We start from the raw sequence: 20,197 nt of genomic DNA, 5'->3' as shown, positions 1-20,197 counted from the left end.
CCGTCTCTCCCCGTCTCTCCCCGTCTCTCCCCGTCTTTGCCCGTCTCTCCCCGTCTCTCCCTGTCTCTCCCCGTCTCTCCCCGTCTTTACCCGTCTCTCCCGATCTTTCCCCGTCTCTCCCCGTCTCTCCTGTCTCTCCCGGCCTCTCCCAGTCTCTCTCTATCTATCCCGGTCTCTCCCCGTCTTTCCCCGTCTCTCCCGGTCTCTCCCGGTCTCTCCTGGTCTCTACTGGTAGATATGGGAGAAACGCAATTGAATAAATTGCAAGTAGCACAGAATCGGGCTATGCGAGTAATATTACAATGTAGATACGCCAAAATAGAACATATGTTACAAGCGTTGCAATTTATGTCTATAAAACAGAGACTACACTATAATGTATGTATATTTATATTTAAAATTTTACATAACTCGGCGCCAAATTACTTAAGGGATAGACTAGATGTAATTAGTAATAAAAATGGAAGAAAAACAAAACAGAAAGGGACTATTGCAATAAAATTTGTTAGAACTAAAAGTGCGTAAAAAATTGTGTGTTACGAGGGCGTAAAATTATACAATACCTTGCCAGCAAAAATTAGAAGTTGTGAAAGAATTGATGTATTTAAACGGATGTAAAGAAGCATGTATGTAAATCTATGTAAAACATAATAGCTGAGAAAGCTAAATAAACTTCAATCAATCAATCAATCTCTCTCTCACGGAAAGAAGAGCTTAGCTAAAGATCTAAAAATTTAACTGGATCTGAAAATAATTTTGTTAAATCATCAAAATAATTATGTAACTCAAGTTGGATGCTGGAATGTCAAAAATTTTTGCAGCATTGTTCGTTATGTTTGACTGAACATGGTTATTTTAACGATCCAATTAAATTATTTTTACATTTATGTTTGATTACGTTTTTTAATATTTTAATAAAATTATTCCTTTAGTATAGATAATTTCCAGATAATATTGCTATGTTGAGTAAAACAATTTACAATATAAAAATAATATATTGTATTTCATATTTTTTATATTGTATTTCATATTGTATTCGTATTTTTATTTCTGAATCTTTATTCCTTAAAAACAAATTTTTTAAGTAATTTGACAAAAGACGTATTTTTTTTTATTTTGATTAATATGTAAATCAGGCATGTCAAACACGCGGCCCGCCAATACATGCGGCAGCCGAGTTTTAAAAAATTTTTTGAAAAAAATATTAATATAATCATTCTAAAAATCGTATTTTATTCATTTTTTGAACATTGAAAACATGCGGCCCCCAACTTAATACAAAATAGATCATGTGGCCCGTAATATCATATGAGTTTGACATGCCTGATTTATAAATAAAGCTCATGAAAAATGTGGAAGAAACATATAATTCATATTATAATTAAAAAATTCTTTGTAAGAGTTTTTGAACTTATAGTTTTGAGAAAATGTTCATATTTACTACTACATACTGTCTTTTGATTTGTGTGCAATCTGTTATTATCATTTTCAAAAATAATTCTTCTGTTGGAATAAATAATAACTTAAAATTTTATATTAAACACAATATTTTATTCTCGTTATTGTTCATACATTAATTTAAATTAGAAAAAGATAGTACTTTTTTATCTAAGATAAAGCTAGTGATAATGTATATAGAATAATAATAAAATGTTAATAATACATATTTTTTTATCTAGATAATTATTAATCAATAATTAATAAATAATTAATGTTTTGCAATTATTAATAGTAATTTGTAATAATTAGTAATAATATGCCAAATAATACAAAGCTATTTCTTCATCTAAATAATTATTAATTAATAATCAATGAATTAATAATTTTACATTGATAATGAGAGGGGACACAAACACTCTGTTTATTGTTCATTCTACCAAGTTTCAGAGCTGCAAGAAATATACAAAGTCGATACAAAATAGTACAATGCGTGTTCAATATATATATATATTATTTCAAGAAATAATATTTCGATAACAGATTTTTCTAACCGAATGCAAGAATTTTTTCTTTATTTTCGTGGAAACGTAGAGTGAAAATTTGCTGTTTATTGCCGAGCCTTACGTTTCAGAGAACGCTCTTAGAAATACACGAAGTCGATACGAAACGATGCGACGCGACATATATTTTATAGAATAAATGGGCAATATTTCGATTTTTCCGTGCGAATTCTTTTCATTTTTTTTCGCCTCGGGAGAGAAAAAACTTGTTATTTATCGTGCGGGCGTGCCCAGTTTTCACATTATACATTCTACATATAAGTGAGCTCCTTCGGATAGAAACTCGTTTAAAGTTACCAATGCGACTCGATGAAAGACTCGTCCAGGTCTCGTAAGAAAGGTGTAGGGAGGGAATGAGCTTTGTTGCGACGCGAAAAGCGGGTCTTGCTGCGCGTTCTGACGCTTTCGAAGGGAAACGGCACTTGTAGACAATATTCTCATGCATTATTGATACCGGGACCTCGGGAAACATCGGGGCTCACTGGAAAACAGGGACTCTCTCTGTACATAGGGGATGGGATAGAATGCACATCTTTTCGCGTTCGAGATATCCAACGACAGAGCCATTTCGATGCAATTCCAGTAATGTTTAAACTGCATATTTTATGAAAGCCCGAGATTCTCCTGTAAATACGTTTCCGACGCGATATATCGACGACGGACGATTAGATTTCTTTTCCCCGTTTATTCGCAAATATTACGCAGCAACTTGGATTGGATTTCTCGTTCGACAGGAGAAACGTAGAGTTCTCCGAAGTGTAGAAAATTCTTTATCATAACCCTAAGTTTAGTGAAGTTAGATTTTGTAAAAGTATTTATTTAATTACAAGTAGAAATCTTAGAAGAATTTCTTTATGGAACTTTAATTAAAAAGTAAGAAGGGAGAAAATTAATTTTAAATCGATTTAGAAATACTTTGGGGCGGAAATAAAAGTAATGCTTTTTAAATTTTAGAACAACGTTTTAAGTCGCTTTCTCAAACAGGCACAAAGTTACCTTTAGATCTCGAAGCGAGTGTATAAACTTAATTAATTCTGACATCTCAGTCATCTCGTCGCCGCGAAGTGAAAAGCGCGCTGGCTGCGAAAAATTAATTCGAAAGGAACGAGTCTTACCAACGTACACGGCGATGCAGGTCACCAGGGTGACCGCAAGGGAGAGATTTTCGGGTGTCTGCAGGAGCGTGAAGAGCGGTTGCGGGTTGTCGGTCAGCATTAGCTTCATGATAAGTAGTAGGCCCAATGCGAGCGCCAGACCGACCAGTAGACCGAGCACGTGTGTCATGTTACTTTGATTCATACGTAGGAAGTAACGCTGGTACAGCATTTCAACCTGAAACATGACCACAGATTTGTTACGCATTGCGTTAATCAAGAATTCGTTGGTAAACCAATAATGCTGAAACGGGTATTAAACTCGTTCGCAGAAAAAGAATAAAATTGTCGAAAAATGCACTTAAATAAAATATTTTTACAGAAGTTTTCGAATTCCAAAGACGTCATTTATTGAAATAATTTACGTATCACTTAAATTACCTCTTGTAACAACAATATCCGCGTTTAAGATATTAAATTTACTAAATCTTAAACTATTATAAACATTATTTTACCTAAAAGAACACAATAGTTTATAAATTCGAAAAGTCGCGCGTATTGTTCAAAAGAATGGTAGATTAAAAGAATTGCGTGCAATATGGGCACGGCGTGTAGAAGATAAATATTTAACGAAAGCACAGTGCGGCAGTCGCGCTAAATTAATGTTGTTAGTCACTGGATCTGAATATCCGCTAAATGAAATATTCGCTGCACTGCACTGTATACATCAACAGTTCTACAGTCATAGTTGTATGCAGATATGTTTATACTATGGGCAATGCATCTACTGTATTTCTCGCATCACTCGATAGAAAAATATATGTTCCGAAATGCCTCGCCGAAGTTAACGCCGCTATGGTTATTTTCCGGTATTTATTTTAAAAATAGAATCTGTGCGAATCACTTTAGGGAATCAGTGCTATTTCGTTCGTCTCACTAATTGCATTTTATGCAAATTATATCATAAAATATATAAAAATATTACCAACTGTTATTTATATTACATACAATTTATATTAATTATGTATTAATATAATAATATATTAAATTTATTAATAACGTGTGTATACATACATATATTTTTTCTAACATGTAATAATATATATCAAAAATACATATCCATTTGTAATATGCCTATCGAATTAAGTAAAAGTATTAATAATAACAGTTCGTCTCTGTGAAGCGGTTCGGCTTTAAATTAATGCTTTGCTTCAGCAAAATTATAATCATCACCTGCTTATATTAGTAGTAGCGTGTGCTGTACACCATTAAAATTATTTTATATATTAATGAACAATAATTATTTCTTTAAGAAAGCTCAGATTAGAATAATATCCTGCGCGCTTAAAATTTTAATTCTAATTTACACCCTTGTGAGTTCATAATATGGAGCACTATATGAATCGTTGGATTGAACCATTCACATAGCAAGAAGCCACATTATATCGTTCAAATTAAATTAATATGAAAGAAACGAAATCATCGGCGCGTACATTTATTTCGTAATACACTTTAAACATTTCGCAAAAGCGAGCTGTCCGGCATGCATAATGTAAAATAATCCATTTGTCAGAGAATATCTAAAATATAATGCAAATGTCAGGGTTAGGCGTAAATATATATATTTATGCGTAAATTACAAATAGCCTACATTACACATATATAATGTAAATTGTGTTTTATGTATCATCTATATATACAATATAAGCTATAGATTATTTATTCTATAAAAGATTTAGAAACCATGAAAATTATATTCTGTTTTTAATTTTTAATATTATATATACAATATTGAAATATATTTGACAATTATTAGTGAATTCTATTTAAAAACCGCAGACTTGTACCTTTGTTGTCTCTACCTAATTACAACTTTGCATTTAATAAAATAAAAGTATACATATACAGACACACACACAATTTTATTTTATTTATCTAAAATTAGATACATTAACAACTTTATAAATTAGTTACTTTTTTCTATATTGTCTAATTTATAATAATTTAAATTCTTTGTCTACATAGAAGAAAATTTGTGTAAAACTCAGATTCGTAATTAAATAGGGTCAACAAGGCATAAATCCACGGCTTTGAAATAAAACTGACTAATAAATTGTCAAATACATTTTTATATATTTGGGAAATATCAATTTTTAATTTTGTCGCCGTGCTTTGAAAGCCTCGACTACAGTTATTTGATGCTGTGAATATTTTGAAGCATTCTTTAACTGATCAATTAATAAAATTCTTTAGTAAATCAAATACTTCAAAGCATTTGCAGCGTAAAATGTATCGTAACTCTTGATATTAATACAAAACATTAAAATTGCACTTTCATTTGATATTTTATAAGTACTTTATGACTTTAAATTAATTAAATTATGTTTGAATATTAATGTTACTCTTCGAATATTTTTTGCTCTTCTTTTTTTATCTTTTTTGTGTATAAGAGAAATTTTAGTAAATTAAAATTAATTAACAATTATTTAAAATTGACTGTCGAATAAGAATAATTATTCAATCTTTCCATAATTTTGACAGAATATAATATATCGTTAAAATAAAATTAGTTATGATATAATCAATAAATTTCTTTAAAAATCTAGGAAAATGCAATTATAAATAATTTTTGCCTAATAATGTAGATTAATATATCAAATATTAATATATTAATAATATTGTAATTTTCTTGCGTACATACATATAAAAATTATTTATAAATAATTAATATATTGTACTTATTTTGTTTTCTCCCCAAAAATTAGAAAAAGTCCGAAAATAAAACCTGGTCCGGAGCATAAAAGTGAAAAGTTAAATACGGCTGTACGTAAATTTAAAGTAATAAGCAGTTACATAAATAATCCGTAATAGACATAATCTTAAAATGTATAGCACAACCCTGACACATATAAATATAAACTTTAATATAAACTCTATTTGAGATTTATTTATTTTGTCACACACACACACACACATACACACACTGACACATGTTAAACATATTTCGTGATAGTATAATTAGATACTCGGCCTTTGTGGGCGGGTAGGGGAATGAGGCATTGTATTATATGTGCGACAGTGTATTGTATTTACACGTAGTCAGCGCGCTATTATTTCAACTTCTAATGTTCGTGCGGACAGATAGTGTGCGACACTTCGCGTATCTCTGCATTTCTTTTTAAAACGCAATCGTGACGAGTAGTAGACGATATACATTAATGATATATTTTACAATTGTTATACATTACGAGTTCATGTTAATTATTCGTTAATGTATCAAAATAATCATGGTTGATCATGGTTCACTTAACGCTATAAACGCTTTGAAACATTTAATTGATCAACTGTAAAAGCAAACAATTTTTATTAATTAACCAATCAAAAAATGCTTCAACGCGTTTGTAGCATAGTAGCTGATACGTATAAAGAAAATTTGGTGAAATTATTCTTTTTATATAAAAGTTTATAACTTAGAAATTATCTAAGTTCTTTACATCATAATAAAAAATAGTATTTTTACATTCTGTCATTTTTTTCATAATTTTTTACGTTATAATTTTTTTTAATAAAAAATTTTGATAAATTTGTAAGTAGTGTAATTTAGAAAATACGTTTCTGAAATGGAAATTTTCTTTATCTTTCACGGAGTTTGCACTAGTTTATTTCATGCCATGTAAAACTTTATTCCAATAATGTTGCAAAAATGTCTTATTTCTACAGAAATACCGTAGTTAATTTGTTTTGTGCTAATATTTAATTTTTAAATGTATATTTTTAATAATCAAATATAAAATAAATTTTTAATATGCAACATCAGTATCATAATGTGATATATATATTTTAACTTGCTAAATTGATTTAATTGATACATCATACGATAAGATAAAAACAATTATACTGATAACAAAAGTATTAGCTTATAATTATATAAGAATATTGTAATATTTTTTGGATCTCATGTCGTTTTATTTGTTCTCATTGGGATATGCATTTCATGTGAAATTTATTAATAAGAATCCTTTATTTTTTTCAAGCTTGGTTTACGTTTAGGATTCTTTTATTCATATTTCTAAATTTAACATTTATATTTTATAAAGTTTAATTCCTAACAATTCGTGAGATATAATAGTATAATATATTATATGTATGTATATAATGAAATGTACTCTGACGTGGTTCACAGCTTAGTCGGCGATTTCGAACGTGAAGAGTTAGATACAATTTCTGAGATTGTCTCGAATGTTAGACATCGGCAATATGTATCTAATTAAAAAAAAGAGCTTTTCGAAGTAGGAGAATTTTTTCTCTCGTCACATATACCTTGCTTTATGACGTTTACTAGTAGTACGGCATCCGTGTATCTCACATGAGCTAACTAAGGTACAAATGACAATTTTAAACGCGATTTTTTTCTACATAAGAAGCGTCGACTAACAAACGGCAATCAATTTCATTTTCCTCCGCGTGTAACCTAGACGTCTCGAAAGGAGGTAATAAACTTTAAAAGACTTGGCGGAGAAACTTTGGAGTAAAAATTAATTCTCACATAAATAAATTATAAACTAAATAAAACAGGAAAAAACAAATAGCTCTTTTTCATTATTCAATTTGCTTTATCTAAAAATGTAAATAATTAAAGAAAAAAAACCATCTAAAATGTTAATATTATAAACCTTTGTCTTCACAAAGATTTTCTTCAAAAAATACATGATTATATTAGTAATGTAATTGAAAGACAAAGTGAAAGTTCAATTATAATTTTATAGCAGATAACTACTTATTACACCGTCGAGTGGATTAATTTCTCAAAATAAAATAACAAATCTGTAAAATCTGCATTATGTGTATATTTATATTACATCCATCTGACAGTACTGCATAAATGTGAGTCAAAAATTTCGAATCAAACAAGTTTGAATATAAATTACATAAATTGATAAAACAAAATATCATATTTCTTATAATACTGTAAATTATTAGGTATATTTCATAATTACTTCTTATAATACTTTTCCATATTCTGTGGCTTGCAAACTTTGTTCGAGTATTTTAAATATATGTAATAACGTAATTATGTATATATTTTTAATTATAACAGTAATAATAATTAAATGTATATTATATATAATATGTATGCCTGACAAAAATTTTTATTGTAAAATTGTGTTTATTTCTGTTTATAAAAAATTTTGTCGATGTTTACATTGTTTATGAAAAGTTTTATTAATGTTTACGCTGTTTAGAAGCAGCGTTACGAACACTTAGATAATCTTGTACTGACACATTTTATAAACATTTAGAAAACTGTTATAGAAATGTTTGATGATATATCATTAAATAGCTTAAACTCTTTGCTTAGATGTTGAGAAGATGTTTTAATTAAGTTTTAAAACATATTATGAATTGTTTATGAGATGGAAATTTAAACATGGAATTGTTTATGAGATGTTCACAGCTATGTTTGATAAAGGTTCGGGAAATGTTTTGCACAATATCGTGAAAACATCTTTTAACATTTCTTAAACATTACAAACACTACACAACACTTTCCGAACGTCTATTAAACATAACTGTAACATTTGATAAACAATTTCATGTTTAAATTTCCATTTCCTAAACAATTCAATATATGTTTTAAAGCTTAATTAAAACATTTCCTCGACTTTAAGCAAACATCTTATAAATTTTTAATAAACACTCTATTTTTGTTAAGGATATAATTAGGTATATTTAAACATTATTTCTATATTATTCAAATACTATTTTTTTAAACACAAACATTTATTTTCTATAAAATAAAAAGAATATACGCAAATTACCTCGATCAGTAAATGTAAGTCCATGATTTTAATATTACAATATTTGAATTAAGAGAGAAAAGGTCATGTTAATTTATTCATCCAAATACTCTTTTAGTTCTTTTAAATAAAATTATAGTACCACGCTTTATTCAAGATGTTATTTATCATTTTAACGTCAAAATGATATATTTGATATTTTCATGTTGAACTGACCTAGCTTACTACATAAATTATATTAACTAGTTATATTTCTTGTATAGTAGTTACACAGTCAGAATATAAATTAATAAATTTACAATTTCTGTTTTGACTATTAACATTCAAATTAATAAAATTCAATTTAAATCTCTAATTTGTTCAAATGAATATTAATTATTCTAAATTTAACATAAATATTGTATGTATTATTTAGTTGTCGTTATTTGTAGCTGTAAGAAATATACGTAAAATACGTAAAAGAGTGGATACGTCGAATATAAAAAAAATTCAAATACTTTATGCTAATTATTAAATACAAATAATAAAATAATTAATAAATGTTATAATTGTTGTCAAAAAATCGTTGTTAGAAAATCGCTTTTCCTTGCATAGTGATCCAAAAAGAGTAAACTATCGTCACAATAGTTTAAAAATTTCTCATGAAATATATTTTATATAGATTGAAGATGTTGTTTTTTCGGCTTAATGCATTGATGGTGCTTCATCATTTTTAAAATTTAAAATAAAATCTGTCTCTGTTGTCCTTGTTGTTCCTGTTACATACGTAAATATATAAAATATATAAAATAATTAAGGGAGTAAGAAATACAAAGCACATATATTACTAAACATTACAATAAATACTAAATTTGTTAATTTTTATATGCTGTAGTTCTTGATATTAATATTATAATAAAATGTGTGTAAGAGATTTAGAAGTTGGTATATTAATATTTGCAATATATATATATATAGTATATAATATATGATATATGATTAGTTTACCTTTTACTTTCTACACATCAATACACCTCTCAGCTTTTTAATTGCATCTTTTTAAATTATTTATTGTTCATTATTGCTCCTCTTTTTGTACGTTTTGAAAAGCATTCGCATGTAATTGTATATCGTGGCAGTTGCGTAAGTGGTTTCTTAAGCGATTTATTCCACTATATATATTGATAATGCAATTTTCAATAACACATTTTATAAGATGCGGTTTGCGTTTCTCGTCAATAACAAAGTATCGTGCTATATCGCTGTGTTTAACTTCATTTCGTTTTTCTTCCATTGTTTTATGATGGGAATATATTATGTGGTTCTCTAAACTAAACATGTTTAGAATAACATAAAGGCCATGACAAATTTTACATTCTATAAAGTAACTTGTCCTTGGTGTGAAATATTCCCGTATCAAAGTATGAATATACTGCGGATATGCGTTCTTGTATTCTACAGCTTGCAAACTTGGACCAGGTTGTTGACCGTCAACGTTTACACCTGAATTGTCATCGGTAGCTAATGACTGCTGTATGGGAACATCTTCATTTTCTTTTATACTTTGAAGCGCTTTTGTATCAATATTATGAAAGATGTATAAATGATCTCGTAAATAATTTATTCCATGTAATATATAGATTCTGCAGTTGCCAATGGTGCATCTTGTCTTATTATATTCTATATTGAATTTAAAATATGATGATAATTCGGTAAGTCTGATTTGCTCTCGTATTTCTGTTATTATTTCTGGATGTAGGCTTATCAGATGTTTCTCTAGGTTACTCGTATATTTATGCGAAAAATAATAGGTGTTACAACAAATATTGCAAATCGCTTTATGTTCTGACGTGTTCAGTGTAAAATATTGATTTACGAAAATGTTGAGATTTGCTCCGATATTTGCCATTGTGTATTTTATGATCTCTGAGTAAGCTTTTATTTTTGTTGACTGCTAACCACGATAATTTTTACTACAATTGCACACCTCCAGCTTACTTAATTTTACGTAATGTCACCACGATTACTTATATTCTTGCTGCTGTGTCACTTTACTACTATCGCACAGGAGTACAGAACATTTATTACTGAAGCTGTCACCAGCTTTAGGATTTGGTAAAGATTGAAGAGATGCGTGTTATTGTTTGCTGAATATTGATGTTTACCAAATATTGATGTATTATCTTAATAGTTGTACCTCATAAAGCTTTACTTTAAATTTTTACAAAATATTTTGTTTGAATACTTGCCAAATTATGACGAGCTAAATAACAACAATTAGCTTAGAGGAGTTTAAAGATACTAGCTTTTAGAAATAAAATAATTTTTTAATTTTTTATTTTTTATTTCTTACTTTATATTTGTAGAAAAACTATTACATAAGTAGTTACATATACATAAAATTATTAAAAATGTGAGAAACACAGAGCACAGATAATGCTAAATTATAATAAACAAGTATTACTTTTCTAATTTTTTTATGTATTTAAATTCTTGATGTTCAATTTATTGATTCTTGATTTTAGTCATGTTTATATTTGCGACTGTAGAAGTTAATACATAATATTCTCAATATATTTATAATTATTACTTTCTTTACCTTCTACTTCATACAAATATTCATTAAGTTGCCGACACTTCTCACATCGAAAAAATTGTATTCTAAAAACCAAAAGAATACTCTAAAAATAAAAGGAAAATTCTAAAATTGAGGTTAAAATTATAATAAAATTAATAAAATATTAAAATTAGTTCCTAGAATACAATTTTTTGGTGCAGCTTTTGTATCGTTCTTTTCAAAGGGTTTTTACTGGTTGTTGCATCATTATATTCGTAAACCTTTCTTCGTATATATTTATAACTTCTATGTATGTACATTTATATTATGACAGTTGCGCGAGTGGTTTTTTAAGCGATTTATTCTGCTGTATGTAGTAATAATGTAATTTTCAATAATGCATCTTACAAGATATAGTTTGTTATCAAATATGAAGTATTGTGATATATTGCTATGTACAATTTCTTCTTGTTTTTTTTTTATATTAATTTCTTGATGGAAATGCATGAAGTAATTTTCTAATTATTGCATAGGTCGAATAACGTACGGTTGATAATAAAATATTATATTTTACGTGGTAATTTGATTTTGATGTGAAATATTGTCGTATCAAGCTATAATAATATTGTGGAAATTTTTGTATAGCTTTGATGGCTTGCGAATTTGGACCAGACTGTTGACCATTAATATTTATACTTAGATTGTCCTTAAAAACTGTTAACTGTTGTATCATTATATTTGTATTTTTTTGTATTTTGCAGAATATTGAAATTTATATATTATGTATTATATATGTTCAAGTGCTGTCTTAAATTATTAGTAAATATATCAGTTGCCCGAATTTATCCGACACTCTCACTCTCTTTTTACCGGCTTTTTACCAGCATCACGTATCGACGTATCGCGATGTTTATTTCAATTTGTTTTCTTATGGGAGTAAATACTCTGGTTTAAAGAGTCAAAACATTGATTCTTTTACATTTTTTTAAAAACAATGCTTTAATGATTGATAGAAAAAACTAATACATTTTAATTAAAAAGCATTAGTATATTTAAAAGAGTACATCTTTTAAGAAAAACGCATTTAAATTTTGTGTCAAGTTTATAAATAGATAAAAAAATTTTTTAACTTACAGTAAGTCATCTATTCTTGGTCCATGTAATAATTCTTCCGCAGAAGTAGTCGCAGAGGTTAGTAATTTTTATAAGAATATATATATATATGTATATAAGTAATATAAAAAAGTAAGTAATATTAAAAGAATTGGGAGGGATAATCCACGAATAGTTCCTCACAAGTGTGAAAAAAGTATAATTTTAAGATATTTTTATTCAAACTTTATTCAAATATGCTCTTTTTCACTAATAATGATAATTAAATATTTAAAAAATTAATAAAAATTAAAAATACTGATCATTTTAATAAAATACGATCATTTTAATAAAATAAATTTGACATAATTAGATTTATTAGCCTTTCAAACTTTTTACTTTCTCACCTATTATTTAAATATCACGATGTTTGAAACTTTGATAATCAAACGCTAAACTGGAGTAACTATGTTAAATTATGAAAATTATATATGATTATTTCAAATATCAAATGAAAAGTAATGCACAGAATTTTATTAGAAAAAATAGCTCGAAAGATAGTTTGAAAGAATATATTTAAAAAAAACGGTATATTCTTATCACAAAATTATGTACCGTGAAAGCTTACAAAGACAATATTTCAATAATAATAATATTCTCTTATTTTTAGAATACAATTTCTTTGGTCCACGAGAATCGCAATGTTTTTACCTCAGGTGCATTGAGCAGAAACTAATGTCTGGCTGTATAATGTCACATTATCCGCAAAGTCACTGCATTGTCGAGCTATTTACCGATTGATTCAGATCGTGCCAAACGATTCGCCCTAAAAATAAAAGTTCTACCGGTAAACTTGGATTCGTCGTTGAGTTACGTGTATTGCCCCATTGCTCTCAGTCTGTCTATTAGACATCCATCATAAGACATAGTTATGAATTGTGTTTACTTTGATGTAGTCACAACTTGATCGACGGTTTCGAACGCGGTGAGGAGTTGAACTTCATTGAGTCATTACTGAGGTTGTCTAGAATGTTAGACATAGGCAGCGTGTATCTTCTTCTATTTTTTTTTTTTTAAGAGAAAAAGAAAAGCTATTTCTTTCATCATTCAGCCTTGTGACGTTTACTAATAGTAGAGCATTCATGCATCTTACGTAAGTTGTCAATTAAAGCGTACAGCTGACAAGTTAATTTTAAACACGATTTTCTCGAAATAAGAAGTTTCGAGAAAAGTGATTGATTTCATTTTCTTCCACGTTCAACACTTGTTCGACATACGAATAAGTCATGTACCCGTCAGTTCTTATACCTCTTCAACTCTGATGCTGGTTTCACGCAATTTTCACCCAAATAAAAATCATATCATAAATTTTAAAAATACCGAGTTTTAAAAATACCCAGTGTCGCGCGAAAAGCTTTCATAAATAATTAAACTACTCACAGCTGCAGAATATTTTTCGTGGGTATTTTTCATAAACGTTCTGTACAACAATAGAAGACAGAAGCCTAGCCGTCTTGAGAAGAGGAGGAGAAAATCAACGGTGCGAAGTAACTTTGAAGTAAGAATTATTTTTTATATAAATAAGTTATAAATTAAATAAAAAAGAAAAAATTAACGACTTCTTTCATTATTCAAACTATTTTCCTAAAGGTGTCAATATTTAAAGAAAGAAAATCATCTAAAATTTTTAGCTCTTCAGTTTTTATTTAAGTGATATAATACAAAAACAAAGTAGTGTGCCGGTATTGATGACTTTCTTCTTTATAGTTCGTTTTTAATAAAATAGACTTAAAATCTAAAATTTAAATTGAATTGCTCTATTTAATCGGAAAGTACGAAACTTAGATAAAATACGTCTAGTCGCAAAAATAATAAAGTAATATCTATAAAAGAACAAAATTGTTTAAGTATATTTTTTTTACTCGATTTATCGAATAATAACATTTCTGATATATTATCAATGTCATTGATATCAAGTGCGTTTAAAATTCTTTAATTACAAAGTAAATTATAAAATTAAAACGACGTAAATAAAATATATTTTATTGTGTCATTCTAAAATATATAAAAGAGTAAAAGAAACTTTTTTGAGGTATATAGATAAATAAAAGCGATCGAGACGATTGCTCAAGGCGCGAATTTTTTCCGTTATTTTACAGTGTAATTTTTGAAACATAGTTCTTCTTTTTCAAGCATGTAGTTAGGTGTGTTTTTTTAAATTTTGCAACAATTGGAGCAATTGTGACCTACATTTTGTATTCTATAATGAGTTTTCATCATAATTTCTCTGTTACAAATTCTACATGAAGTGCGATCGTGAAATATATGTTAAATTGATAGCTTTTGTAATGACTTTAATAAAGAGAGAAATATCTGACAAAATTTCATAATATCATATTTATGACGTATCTCTACATTTTACGATTTTTCGTAACATGAGACATGAGGCTGTAGAATCAGATAGAACGCAATATTTTTTTAAATATATAAAAATATAAACGTCGGTATGCTATATTACTTAAATTCTCCATGCGTAAAAAATAATTAATCGCGACGCCAAAGGAAAGGAGAAGGAGATGAAATAACGATATGTAAATTTGTTCTACACGATGATCGTCATTATACGGAGAAAGGGCGGTTACTTTTGGACGAGCGGGACGTCGCGAAAATTGCAGGAAAGATCGGGAAGCAGTTTGAAATTTATATCATCACAACGGTATCTATTTGCAGAGACTTGCGCGCAGACATATTATATTACCGTTAGCGTTGAATTTTACGTGGCGCACTGCCGTTAACCAGCGCGGTGCAATTTGTACGTAGCGCGCGAATCGCGAGCTGTTTGCAGAGATAAAGATAGAGAGAGAGAGAGAGAGAGAGAGAGAAAGAAAGGTCGTCTGTCGAAAATGGAACTTAATCAAATCTAGATCAAACAACGTGAGGAAGGGAAATCCCAGAACGATTGAATTTTATTTTTATGTGCCTTCGTACTCTGTGTTCTTTAGCATACAGCTGATTTATCTGCCTGCAGTGCAGCGGTACGTTTGAAAGATGCATTATACATTCCCTCCGGGCGTTGCTTCGGCAACGTCGCTCCTTTGCTAAAGAAGCGAAAGAGGCGATTTTATATGAAGTATTAAAATTACTTTTGTGTTGTCACATCAATTTTCATATTTATCGTTTCGAATTGTCAGATATGTCATAACCGGAATAAGTAATTGCAGTTTGAACAAAGTTTACGACTTAACGATTGTATAATTTGTATTAGAATTTACTTATAGATTATTTTTTGCTGTGTAACGGAGACTCATAGCAGACGCTTAGTAAATACGCGATCGAGATTCACAAAGGAGATGTACGAAGAATTTTATTTTACATTTTTGCAAATCGCAGACCTTTTGAAGCAGTTTTTGGAGCGAATTGATGCACAGAAATTGTCAACCGTTTGTCGCGTGCCTTTATGGCTCAGCGGGTTGCAATTCGCGACGATCGGCGCCACTAAGCACCGGTAAGCGAACTTTTCAATTGGCTTTCGGATTACAGGAGCACAAGAGTTAGGTTTGATTAAATCGAATTCGACAGAGGCGCGAGTCACGCGCGAGGGAGAGGATCAAGGGGATCGTGCCAACAGATAACAGTCGCTAATCGATAGATACAGCCGGTTGCAGCGTAATTTTTCCCTCGTTATTCGCCTCTCTCTGTGTATAGGATTGGCGAGAGAAGAGATCTTGTCGTACCTCCGAATGGAATTGCTGCCATCGGACGCAGTCGCGGAGAGTCCGGTGACCATTGGCGAGCTAGTCATGGCCGATCGACAAAGGACCGTTATCATCACGCCGGATCGTTAATATTTTAATCCTCTGTCATGCCATGCAACACATTGCGAACAACGCGACGTTACGAGCGCGTTCGGAAATTGCAACCGTTGCTTTTCAACACGGACGTAATATCACGTGATTTTTTTTTTTTTGCAATGGGTTATAAACTAGCTCTCTTGTTACACGTTATCATCGAGTACAGTACAGAAAGGTTGCGGAAATATTTTAATTTTATGTAAGACTACAATATTGCAAAAATGTTGCAAAATATTGCTGCAATGATAAAATATTTGCCTTTAGAAACATTATAATGTAATACAATAATACATTTTGGTGTATTTGATAATATACCATTAAAACGTATCATATTTTACTTAACATTGGCGTTCTATCTTGTATGTTTTTTTAATTACAGTAGAACACATAAGATATTATTTTTACAATGTTTTTGAAACATTGCTGAAGTAATATTGCAAAAACGTCTGTGCAATATTGCACTACAATATATAATGTTGCTGCACGCTGGGATCGCATACCGCAAAAATCTTTGTTATAATACGTAATATAATATTATATAATATGGTTTAAATTATAATCAATACGAAAGAGTGTGATCACGTCCGCAACAACGTTCTTCGCTATCTTCGTTTTGCTCTCGACAGTGCTCTCGATGTTTCTCATATGTGGAGCGTAATGCATAATCCATTGTTCCGTTATAAAGGTAGAAAGCGCGGAAATTTGTGACGTAAATCCCGGCACGTAAATCGCGATGCGCTTTGTTTAATTCTCCTTGTTTGCCCGTTTATACGCGTGGGATGTCCTTACGGATCTGGTTCTAGCACGATAGCTGAAAAATGACGGTTCTATCAAGAGGACCACCGACGATATAACGAAGGGTATTGTAAAGTTTTGTGGGTTTCGTCGAAGTTGAATGAGCGAACCAGACGCGACCAAAGAATAAGGTTGGAAATATAAATCCCTATCCTTTTCTCTCGTTGATCCTTTCACCCTTTACGAATCTCATTGTCTCTCTCTCTTTCTCACTATTTCTTTTACACACACATTCTGTCCCTTATCACGTTTCAGCTGTATCCGTCATGCCTTCCAAATAATCGAACGGCTTCCGTCTCGATGTAATTTCGCCGCCATTCACGTAGTTTCCCTTCTACTTTGTGGCTGCGATTCTAAGCCGGGAAACGACCGCGACAGAATGACAGATATTAGGCGGATTAAGTCGGTCGGGCCCCGCGGGGTGTGTACCGCCGGAATAAATTTTATTTAAGTCGCCTCGCTCTCTGCATTTGTCGGTGCTGTAATTTTAGAGTTTCTTCTGCGTTGCGAAGGTAGGTCCCAGAGGAGGACGAAAAGGAAAATTAAATACATCTCTTTTGCCTTGAATAATGATAATAAAAGAACTGTGACGAAGATAGATTGAAAAAAAAAAAAACTGTATTTTATGCTGCCACAGATTGACGTTATAGATTTCTAAATGTAAATGCAGAGAAAAAAAAACAGTATCAAACATTAGTATTAAAACAGTATATTTTAACACACAGTTTAAGTTTAATATATATTCAAAAATATATCTTGCTTGTATATGAAACAATGATAATATCTTACCTACGTATAATTTAATCTAAAAAATTCTGTAATCTTTAAGTTTGATAAAAATATTAAATTTTTATTTCAATGTTATAATAGCAATTTTTAAGAGCACATACGGTATATATAATTGTATTAAAAGTTCTCATTCTTTAAAAGTATAAATTGTTATAAGATTTTCTATCTAATATTTTTTCCTTTGTACTTATAAAAATTACTATTGAATAATGAGAATGTACTTTTCTTGATAAAACTGTACAAAATTTATTTATGCAAGCAAATTATGTCTTAATGCTATGTAATCTCATTTCAACTTTTCGAAAATAAAGATATTCTCAAAATAAGAATCTTCTTTCTCTGCGTCAAGAAAATATTGACAGAGATTTCCTTTCAAGATTCTATTGTATTAATATCCGAAGACTTTGATAATTTGTTCTAAAATAAAAAATTGTCGATATCCGAGTAAAATTACCGTTCTCTCTCAAAGCGTCTGTAAACGCTAATTTTACCTCCCGATTCCTCTTACGTAATTAACGCTCGCGACGAAAGTCTTTAAATGTCCAATAATAATTAAATATAACGAGACGGCGCTTTTATCTCTCTGTCGAAGAAAGAAACCAATTAACTTCTGTGCCACACGGCGAAATAATGAATAATCACGCACGTGTGACCGAGATATACTCCCGGGCGCAATGAATAATTTCGTTGAGAATTTCCGTCATTTGCATACATTGCTACACACGGTTTCTCTCTGAAGAAATATCGTTTCTTCTATCCCCGTAGGCTTGTATTACAGACATTTCATGTATGCATTGTTCTTTTTTATCACAATTATTACTACTTTGTTTTAAATACCTCTCTCTTTCTCTCTCTTTCTCTTTTCCTCTGTCTCTCGTTTTCTATTATAATATAATTTAAATAAATCTCTTTTACTTGATACCTATCTCTGATAAAAGTAGATTATAAGTAAAAAATATCATTTTTAAAAATTATAGGTTTTCACGAATTAATTTTCCAGACAGCAAATAGATGTATAACGAGATATTGTTATCTGTTTGCTGTCTGAAAAATTAATTTGTAAAAACCTATAATTTTTCGAATTATATTTTTTTCACTTGCAATCTACAAATTTCATACTCCGACATTTATTGATGTAAACTCGATTCAAATCAATCACAGCGTTCGCGAACAAGAAGATTTTTGATACCGAGGGAAAAAAGAGCCATTTCATATTATACCGCTCTTCGTAATATATCTCTCTCTCGAGATAAGAAGTGACTCGTGAGTCGTCGTTCACAAAAACGTGTCGCGATATCGCCTGTTGTTGCCGCAGTTGCCTTTAACGCATCGATAAGAACATCCATTTTATGTCGAATATGCGAACGGCGTGCAACACAACGGGGTGTTAGGACGGGTCTCCCTTCGGACTAGCTCGCTCGAACGGAAAAGTGACGGCGAAGTCAGCCGTCGGCGACGAGGAGGCATCGCGACGCATCGCCGACGGGAATATCGCTCGGGCGAAACGCAATCAAATCGCGTGTCGCGCGCGTCGCGCGAAAAAGGTCCATGGAGAGGAGACCCTCGCCGAGGGTCCCGGTTCACGATTCTACGTGACCGGACAACGCGAGTCGCTCCCCGCGAGAATCGCACGAGGAACATCGTAATTCGCGCCGTTTTCCGGCTTATCCCGTCACGCTCCCCGTGACAATCGCGGGGCCAATTTTCGAATTCACGGGTCGTCGCCCTCGAATTCCCAAGTGTAATAACACGAGCGCTCGTGTAAACTCGTATTCCGATTTCCAAACCGCTTTAGAAGATTCTTTTTTCAATTCCGTATTAATCGTAGCACCAAAGTTCCTCTTGAAAATCTCTCTTTATATTTTATATTTTGATACTTCGTATTTAATTGTTTATATAAAGGAAAAGAATTAATGAGACCGTTTTTGGGCCTCTCATTCTTCCGATTCTTATTAAACAATTCTTTCTGATAGATTCAATAAACAGAAAAATTATAATACATCTGAATAAAGTTTTATTTATAAATATTAGAGCTTAGTGGCACGATATGATCTGCTGATTGAAAAGATATTTTTAATCAATTTTTTAAAACAATATTAAAAAGTCTGTTGTTGCGTTTGCGACAATGTGTATAAAAGTAAATATTTACGACAACATATTTTATCTACATTGACATATTAAACTCAAATTGCTCAGGAATTTAAAAAATTATTTTATATCATTTTGTATTTATTAATAAAAC

The 20,197-nt window shown here is 30.3% G+C and overlaps 1 protein-coding gene across 2 annotated transcripts in view; it reads right to left on the bottom strand.

Moving 5' to 3' along the window:
• Positions 1-20,197, bottom strand: part of LOC105838640 (adenylate cyclase type 6) — a 163,567-nt gene that overhangs the window by 71,567 nt on the left and 71,803 nt on the right. For both annotated transcript variants that reach the window (XM_036293405.1, XM_036293406.1), the window contains one exon: positions 3,116-3,332. In XM_036293405.1, coding sequence (XP_036149298.1) covers positions 3,116-3,332 — 217 coding nt within the window. The remainder of the gene's footprint in view (positions 1-3,115; positions 3,333-20,197) is intronic.

The sequence above is a fragment of the Monomorium pharaonis genome, chromosome 10, assembly GCF_013373865.1.
Source record: "Monomorium pharaonis isolate MP-MQ-018 chromosome 10, ASM1337386v2, whole genome shotgun sequence".
Taxonomy (NCBI): domain Eukaryota; kingdom Metazoa; phylum Arthropoda; class Insecta; order Hymenoptera; family Formicidae; genus Monomorium; species Monomorium pharaonis.
The sequence above is the reverse complement of the archived record's forward strand: the minus strand, read 5'-3'. Positions and strand labels throughout refer to the sequence as shown.